This window comes from Sinocyclocheilus rhinocerous, unplaced genomic scaffold (assembly GCF_001515625.1).
Source record: "Sinocyclocheilus rhinocerous isolate Xijiao unplaced genomic scaffold, SAMN03320098_v1.1 scaffold1325, whole genome shotgun sequence".
Classification (NCBI taxonomy): domain Eukaryota; kingdom Metazoa; phylum Chordata; class Actinopteri; order Cypriniformes; family Cyprinidae; genus Sinocyclocheilus; species Sinocyclocheilus rhinocerous.
In genome coordinates, this window is record NW_015659004.1 from 804,471 (window position 1) to 813,733 (window position 9,263).

General features: G+C 36.5%; 1 protein-coding gene across 1 annotated transcript in view; it reads left to right on the top strand.

The window, feature by feature from the left end:
* The window catches only part of LOC107723158 (dystrophin-like), a 106,035-nt gene that overhangs the window by 14,531 nt on the left and 82,241 nt on the right, over positions 1–9,263 (top strand). Inside the window, exons 4-10 of the mRNA XM_016531684.1 lie at positions 283–360; positions 809–901; positions 2,081–2,253; positions 2,568–2,686; positions 4,658–4,836; positions 5,208–5,342; positions 6,836–7,027. Of these exons, the coding sequence (XP_016387170.1) occupies positions 283–360; positions 809–901; positions 2,081–2,253; positions 2,568–2,686; positions 4,658–4,836; positions 5,208–5,342; positions 6,836–7,027 (969 nt within the window). The remainder of the gene's footprint in view (positions 1–282; positions 361–808; positions 902–2,080; positions 2,254–2,567; positions 2,687–4,657; positions 4,837–5,207; positions 5,343–6,835; positions 7,028–9,263) is intronic.

The window sequence follows — 9,263 nt, forward strand, 5'->3', positions numbered from 1 at the left end:
TATATATATAACATTTTGGGGTTAAATTAACAGCCAATTTTTGCGCATGTACGTGTTATGTACTGTTACTATAATAATGGCTAATCATTTTTGGGTGAACTATCCCTTTAATTGGCTCTGAGGGGTGATATTCTGAGATGCTTTTCATTGTTCTATTTTTATCAATGAAAAAATACTCCTGGTTTCAAAGTGTTTGGACAAGGCTGAGTGCATAAATGGTTGAATTCATTTGCAATGGATGCTCAGAGTTCAGTTCTGATACAGTATATTCTTCATTTGCAGGTTAAAGAACGTGGTTTCACTCGAGTGCACTCCCTCAACAATGTTAACAGGGCCCTGCAGATCCTTCAGAAGAACAATGTGAGTTAATTGGTTCAACTGGCTGTTTTACTGTTCACAGCTTTTGGAATTTCAATGTTTCGGTTGAGCTTTTTTAATAAATGCAAGACAAAATTATGCAGAAGCAAGATTTCCAGTTTGATAAGGTAATGGTACTTATCCATTTCACAGACATAAAAGCATTTTATGCTTGATAAAATGTAGTGAAACAACCAGACAGCTTGAATATGTGTTTGAAGAACCAAATAAAAGCCAAGTAAGATCGCAAATTATACAGTCTGGTTGAAGTCATTTTCCCGCAAATATCAAACTGCTGATATCTAAAACTGATGTGGCTGAAGTATGTAATCTTTATCTTGTTTAAAGTCAACTTATAATCAAAACTGACCCTGTTTACTGTCTTAATACAAAATCCTGGTCGTATTATGTGCAATGAAGGATCTTACGTTCCCATCCGCTCCATTTCTAGGTTGAGCTGGTGAACATTGGAGGAGCTGACATTGTAGATGGCAATCATAAACTGACCCTGGGGCTCATCTGGAGCATCATTCTCCACTGGCAGGTATGAGAGTTCAATCCAGTGAAATCAGACCCACAATCTTTCTGGTTTGCCTTCAAGGACAGTAGAGCACTAAAGGACCTTTATCATCCATTATGTTATTCTATCAAAGGTTTTATATGTAGCGCATTTGCAGTGGACTGTCATATGCTTATCTGTACAGGAACTCGTTTCCTCTGTTTTTTCTGCTCATCTGATAAGGTGACCCTACTGTGGTTTATGTTCAGAGCTACTGATGTCATCTTCTTTCAGCTTATGTTGGCGGTGGTTAAAGGAATAAGGGCATTTAAGACTCAGTCTGTAACGTTTCTGCATTGAGATTCATTCAAAACGTGCGACTGATTAGTAACTATCATATTAATTTACCATGGAATTTACATCATACTCCTAGATATTTTTAAGTTTGCCATGGTGTTATAATGTTACATAATGGAAATCTTTATACACTGTTAAAAATGTTGGGGTCATTACGATTTATTTAAAATAAATTAATATTTTATTCAGCAAGGATGCATTACATTGATCAAAAGTGACTGTAAAGACATTTATGATATTGGAAATATTTATATTTTATATAAATGCTGTTCTTTTGAACATTCTATTTATCAAATAATCCTGAAAAAAATATTAACCTTAAAAACGGTTTTAAACATTGTTAATGATCAGAAATGTTTATTGAGCATCAAATCAGCATATTATAGTGATTTCTGAAGGATCATGTGACACTGAAGACTGGAGTAATAGCTTTGCCGTTACAGGAATAAACTACATTTTAAAATATATTTCAAATAGAAAACAGTTATTTTATATTGTAATAATATTTCTATTAATAATGATTTTATTGTATTTTTGATCAAATAAAGGGGCTTCTTTCAAAACTCGTACAGAACCCAAACGTTTGAACGGTAATATATTACCACATTCTTGTACCTGGTATTTACTCCTAGGCATTTCAAAGAATCCCGTGGTATTACCTTGGCTCACATTCAACCAGGATATTACCCTTGTACATGCAGTATATGTACCATGTACTGAGTGTTATCACATATTTTTGTTGTGCTTATCCTGTTAATAAAATTGTAATCATAAAATCTGTCTGTAAATATTAGCTTTATGAGGCCATGTTGCTATATTTGTCACTGTTCTGATAAATGTGTATATATCCTGTCCTTTGCCGTACAGGTTAAGGATGTGATGAAAGATGTCATGGCAGACCTACAACAGACAAACAGTGAAAAGATTCTGTTAAGTTGGGTCAGGCAGTCTACTAAAAACTACAAAGACCTCAATGTGGTCAACTTCTCCAGCAGCTGGGCCGATGGTTTTGCCTTCAATGCGCTCATTCACAGCCACAGGTGTGTGGGGTTGTTATTTTTGGGTGCTTTTTTTGAAAATCACAGAAATCGTTGGTTTCACGACTAATGAAATTGAAAATGAATGTCTTATATTCATTGGTCATAAACTGCATGGTTGAATACTGGCTTGGCCTAAAGCTATTTTTGAAGCTGATTATGGCTTATTGTTTTTCTATTTTTCTGTGTAGTAATTTGGGTAATGAACCAGCTGTTTCGATCTGCTTTTAGCTATTTCAAGCATGTGCACGGAAAAATAATTTTTGTTATTAACTATCCTATATTAATTACATCATCCGCTTTGTCTTTTTTGCCAGGCCGGAGCTGTTTAACTGGAGTGTGGTGGAACAACAGGATAATGCCATTGAGAGACTGGATCATGCATTCAACGTTGCAGAGAAGAGTTTAGGCATCGACCGACTGTTGGACCCTGAGGGTATGACCTCCTCTTTTCTTCTTCTCGCTCACATTAGCCTTTGAAGTTTTTCTGACTAATACAGACAGGGCTTTTTTAGTTTAGTTTTTTGGATGGGAGGAAACGTCTTGTTACATCAACATCTAAAACAGAATTTCATCACATAATTTATGCCATGGGGGTTTTTACCACTTATGACTGGTTCTCTATGGACAGATCCAAAGGAAAGCGATCTAATATACAGTATGCATGATGTTTCTTTCCTACGGATAAGTCCATAAAGAACATGTATAGATATATAATTTAAATAAAAGTTATATGAACACTGCCGTTCAAAAGTTTGGTTTTTTTTTTTAAGAAATTCTTTCATGTAGATAATAATAAGAAATGTTTATTAGCATATTAGAATGATTTCTGAAGGATCATGTGACACTGAAGACTGGTGTAATGATGCTGAAAATTCAGCCTTGCCATCACAAGAATAAATTACATTTTAAAATATTTTAAAATAGAAAGCAGTCATTTTAAATTGTAAGAATATTTCACAATATTGCTGTTTTTACTGTATTTTTGATCAAATAGCGGTCTATTTAAATCCCCATTCAGCCTGGTTGCACACCACATCTAACTCCCCCTCTATCCCCAAATCAGCTTGAACCTGTATTATAATCTGATATCTGTTTGCGATTTTTTTTCTTCAGCTTTACGGTAAATTACATTATATTTACCCCTGTTTACAACAAACTCATGTTAAACTGTGAACTGTAATATGTGTGCATGATTACTGGATCTGTTCTGTTACCCCAGGGGGGTTTGACTTGCTGCTCTCCCCACTCTGTCCAGGCATGGCTGCATGGACAGGCGCGTGGACTTTGCCCAGAGCAGAACCATACCGCCAACACTAATTGTATGCATCATTATTATAATAAATATACATTTGACGAAAGTGGTCTTGACTGAATTTACATTTGGAGATTGAAATAAAGCTGAAAAAAAATACATGTAAATAAAAACTTAACTGTAAAAAAAAAAAACTTAACTGAAATAATTCTGTTTAATTTGAAGGACAAAAATGACAAAAACTGAAATAAAAATCATATACTGTTTGTATGTATATGTGTGTGTATATATATATATATATATATATGTGTGTGTGTGTGTGTGTGTGTGTGTGTGTGTGAAAACTGAAAATATGACAATAAAAGGTCATACAAAATAGTATATAAATAATACTAAAATAACACTGTTGTAAAACTCTAGGGTGTTGCGGGTGGCTGGCTGAGTATTCTGAGTATTTTTTAACATATTGTTGTGGGTAGTTTCTGGGTGGTTAGTCACCCTAAAGATATTTTGGTCCCCAAGATATGACTCAAGTCTCTTCTTTACTGTCAGTCTGTGGGATTTTTTTGCCTGGTCGGTCAGATGAAAATTGTAGGCTGAAGGTTGCTTAGAAAAACCTCTGTGTGATTTGAGGTTTTATTGTCCACGGCGCAAATTGTATGACAAGTTATACACCGAATTTGAATACTTATGGTTAGGTATTTGTAGAAATATGAGCAATACCATAAGCACCACTAATAAACCTTGTGCTAAATCATAACTCAACACCATGAGGCCCCTCACAATCTTCAAATTCAATCTGAAAACACCCTGATATTATCAGTCAGCCAGTGCATTTCACTCAAGCACATAGGAGGACAGAGGGTATTTCCCAAAGCAGGAAAAGAAAATTAAAAGGCTAACTTTAAAGATCACCCAGCTTTTAAATGCAACCTTGGTGAGCATAAGAGATTTCTTTCAAAACATTTAAAAACATTGTATCAATCCTAAACTTAGTAGTACACTTACAACATTCTGTGTTTGCAGGGATCTTCTGCTTCTCACATTCATCTAAGACTCTAATAATCTCACATATGTCTCCTCTAGGAGTTAGATTAATTAAGTCAATTAAGTCATTGCTTAACTCATGGGCATATCTTTTCGCCATCACAGATGTTGCTACAGCTCATCCAGATAAGAAATCCATCATTATGTACGTCACCTCCCTGTTCCAAGTGCTGCCCCATGGCGTGAGCATGGAGGCCATCCAAGAGGTGGAGACCCTCCCTCGAGCTACAGTAACCAAGGAGGAGCACTTCCTCTTTCAAACCCAACAGCGTTACTCCCAGCAGGTCAGAGGAACACACACTCATAGACACGCACAGTTTTGACCAGTGTGCAGTAATCGTAATGCATGGACCCATTATCTCTGGCGCCACATACGTCTAATATGAAAGCCTGAGACTTCTCTGGTTTCAAAAAGGTTTTCAGACGTTCTCAGGTTGTCGAATGCACCTCTATCTCGTCAACACACTTTGCCAGCTGACATTGAATTATGTTTTGTAATTTGTGATCTAATTTTGCCTCTCTGCATTCCAATGTCCTCATCGTCCTTCTCACTGCCATATCCAGCTCATTGCTCCATCAATCAACTCTCCTCAATATTTCCATCCATTTTTTGTTTGCTTATTTCAGTTTTTCTTGTCTTCTGTACCTCTCTTAGATCACAGTCAGTGTGGCCCAGAGTCGTGTCCGCAGCCCGTCTCCCTCCTATAAGCCTCGATTCAAAAGCTATGCCTTCACTCAAGCTGCCTACGTCAAGACGCCCGAACAGCAGAGGAAGTTCCTCACCACACAGGTTGGTCATTGTTGACTGCTGGTTTTCCATATCATTGCCAGGCATTGTAATTTGTTTTTAGTGTACAACAACCTCAGACTGATATCAGTGCTGTCACGCTTTAAAAAGCTTGTTCCAAATGTATTATATTGGCCTGGCAGACAACAAAACTGACAAAAAAAATGCCATAGATTTGCAATGAGGAAGGAACCTGAGGGATGTTTCAAAGACTTGGGTGTGGGCTTTTTTGACTTTAAGTATGGAACCGTCCCGAACACCCTATCAACTGCACAGCACACACAGCACAACACACAAAAAGCTAGCATTGTGAGCACCACTCACATTTTCTTTGGAAAATGTAATAATCTACTTTATTATGTAGTATTTAAAAATACAAACATTGAATACGTGACATTGTGTGTTCCTGAGATACTTTTATCTACATAAGGCATCTCTGTTTGACCAACTTCCTGTTTTAACAACCAGTCTAGTTGATGGAACACTGCCACAATTGTACATTTTTAGAAGAAAATGTGAGTAGTGCTTCTGAAAACAGTGTTGTTATTTTTAACTTAAACTAAAGCCATTAAAATTGAGCATTGCTTTAGTTCAGGCAGGCCACATCAGTCAAACTTACATTAGCTGACAGTCAGCTGTTTCTGACATGTACCAATCCAGTTTTGACACCTATCACAGCTGTAAGGGAAACAGGTCAATTTAGCTCAAAGGGAATCATTCTGAAAATATGACAATAAAAGGTCATTCAAAATAGTATATAAATAATACTAAAATAACACTGTTGTAAAACTCTAGGGTGTTGCGGGTGGCTGCGAAAGTATTCTGAGTATTTTTTAACATATTGTTGTGGGTAGTTTCTGGGTGGTTAGTCACCCTAAAGATATTTTGGTCCCCAAGATATGACTCAAGTCTCTTCTTTACTGTCAGTCTGTGGGATTTTTTTGCCTGGTCGGTCAGATGAAAATTGTAGGCTGAAGGTTGCTTAGAAAAACCTCTGTGTGATTTGAGGTTTTATTGTCCACGGCGCAAATTGTATGACAAGTTATACACCGAATTTGAATACTTATGGTTAGGTATTTGTAGAAATATGAGCAATACCATAAGCACCACTAATAAACCTTGTGCTAAATCATAACTCAACACCATGAGGCCCCTCACAATCTTCAAATTCAATCTGAAAACACCCTGATATTATCAGTCAGCCAGTGCATTTCACTCAAGCACATAGGAGGACAGAGGGTATTTCCCAAAGCAGGAAAAGAAAATTAAAAGGCTAACTTTAAAGATCACCCAGCTTTTGAGGATGAAACATCCAGAACTCTAGGGGCTTTAGCGACACGCGTGTGTGTACCCATGATTAGCCAACCACTCCTACCGCCTCATTGCCAATATGCTCTTTAGGCAAGTCTTGATTTAATGACAAAAACTCAATGTTTTTATTATTTTTAAATCCATACATCATCTAACCCATTTGTTTCCCGTCTATCTGCCTGCAGTCTCCAGACAAGCCCGATGAACTGCGACCGTCCCCCAGTCCCCTGCCACAGGGGCTAAATGAGCTGGAAAGCTACCAGAGTGCTCTGGAGGAGGTCCTGACCTGGCTGCTCTCCGCGGAGGACGGCTTGCAAGCACAGCCACCCATCTCCTCTTTTGTCGAAGAAGTCAAAGAGCAGTTTCATACCCATGAGGTAATTTGCTAGTTTGTGTTTTAAAGCTTTTGAGGTTGAGGTAGATAAGCGTGTTGATGATTCTGCTGGCCTCAGGTCATATTTTTCTCAGTTGGTGATGTATTGTTTGAAAAAATTGCCATTCATTTCCATTTTTTAAAATGTAACACTAGAACAATGATTAAAGGTTGATTTATGTACTTATTAGAATACGTAACTGGATTTTGGTTGAAAAGTTGAATGTTGAAAAGTTGGCATGAAATGAAAGTTCACTGTTTTCTGATTAGTTATTGATCTTATTGTAAACGATTCATCCAAGATTGTTTACTTTTTTTTTTCTTTTCTTTTTTTGCACTTAATTAAAGATGTCATTTCTTGATCTTCCCGTAAAACAACTTCTTTCTGGTGACATATGTCTGACTCCTCCAATCATTTAGACTGCTAAAACCCCTCCCCTTTCTTAAAATCAACTTTAAGTTTCATTTAATCAACAACCAATGGATAGAACCAAGAACCCTACATTTATTACTTTTTCAATAATTCGTTTTACTCTGATGTATGCCACAATAAGGAAGAAAAGATCTGTCGCTGATTTTGTTAAATTCAAGCTTTAATGTCATTAATTCTGCCTTCAGATGTTGGAAGGATCCTTTTTAAAGATATGGGCACATGAACAGTTAACACAATTTTGCACAGTTTTGAAAACTCTTTGGACCATCTAAACTAGGCTTCCAAATTTCCAAGTGTGAATCATATGTGAGGAGGAAGCTATGGCTAAACTAGCTATAATTAGGTGCTAATGTTGACTGTACAGTTTAGTTTATTTAGTGTTTAGCATTTCGTGTCACTGACACCAAATTAGCACATAATAATGCAGTGCTTCTGCTGAATTGATAAATAATAAGCACAAGTAAAGTAGTTTTGTTCCTGCATTAAACAAGTTTCCTGTCTTTATCGGTAGGTGTAAAAGAGAGAAAGAAACATAAAATTGGCACTTTTTTTCTGAAGTCGCACCAAAAATCACTCGAATCCACATCATGTCTCAATTATGATGTCAGAGCTTATAAGTAGGATCTTTTCAGAAGGACTAGTACACAGCTGTCATGTTAGGTTACTGGTTCAGAATGCTCAAAAACAGTGTTGTCATTTCCTATGTCTTTTTAGCATGGGCAGACTATAGAGATTCCCTTTAGAGGTGATCCAGGAATTGCTATTAAAGCTAGCTGTATTTGTTGTGATTTCATGAGCTTTAGCTGCCATATGGCAGTTTCGGATTCCTACATAAGCTCAGAGTCTTATGATACGACCTTTGCCCAAAGTTGAAGGCCATACAGAAAAATACAAGTCCAGGCTGTCCTTTTACAGCTTTTGTTGAGCAATTAGTTTATTAAATAAAAAGTTAAGACTATTCTAAGCAACAGTTACACATTAGTTCTGTCTAAAAATAGCCTACTATTTTTGTACAAACTACAATGTTCTTCTTCATACATTTTGCATGTTGCTCTAAAAATTACTCGTAACTACCCATACACTTTAGATTTTGTGTATAAAGTTACATTTAAGACTGTATTGTCCCAGAAATGCTCTTCAGTTGACACATCTATATATGTTTATTCAGTATCTGACATCTGGTCAGGATAAGACTGATGTTTTACACTTGTATGAGACGTATAGGAATGGCTCTAAATTTGGACAGGTGATTAATTTCTTCAAAATAACTTTGAACCCAAAGGGTGAAGGATGCTGTCTGAAAGTTTTGGAACTAAGATGTATTGTTCAAGAAGTTATGGGCTGTTATTATTAACCCAGATCTTCATATGCCCCCCCGTGTTTACAGTCTCTGAATAAATCAGATTTCTCCATTTGTGACAGATGGTAATTATAAGTGTTTCCCCTCAGTTTCATATTCCAACATCTTTTAGAATGGTTGGTCTGGGAGTCAAAGGATCAAACTGTGCCTTGCGTGAGTGTGAATTGAAAAGTTACCTGGGGATATTAAATGACTGAGAGAATGGCATGATATAATGAGTGAAAAAAACTCATTGAGGGAAGTGTTAAGGATGAAAACATGTACAGAGAGATTTTTTTAAATGACAGTGCAAAGAAACAAGTCAAGTCACCTTTATTTATATAGCGCTTTTAACAATACAGATTGTGTCAAAGCAACTGTACAGCATTAATTAGGAAAATATTGTGTCAATAATGCAAAATGATAATAGTAAACACTCAATTTTCAGTTAAAGGCAGTTCATCATTG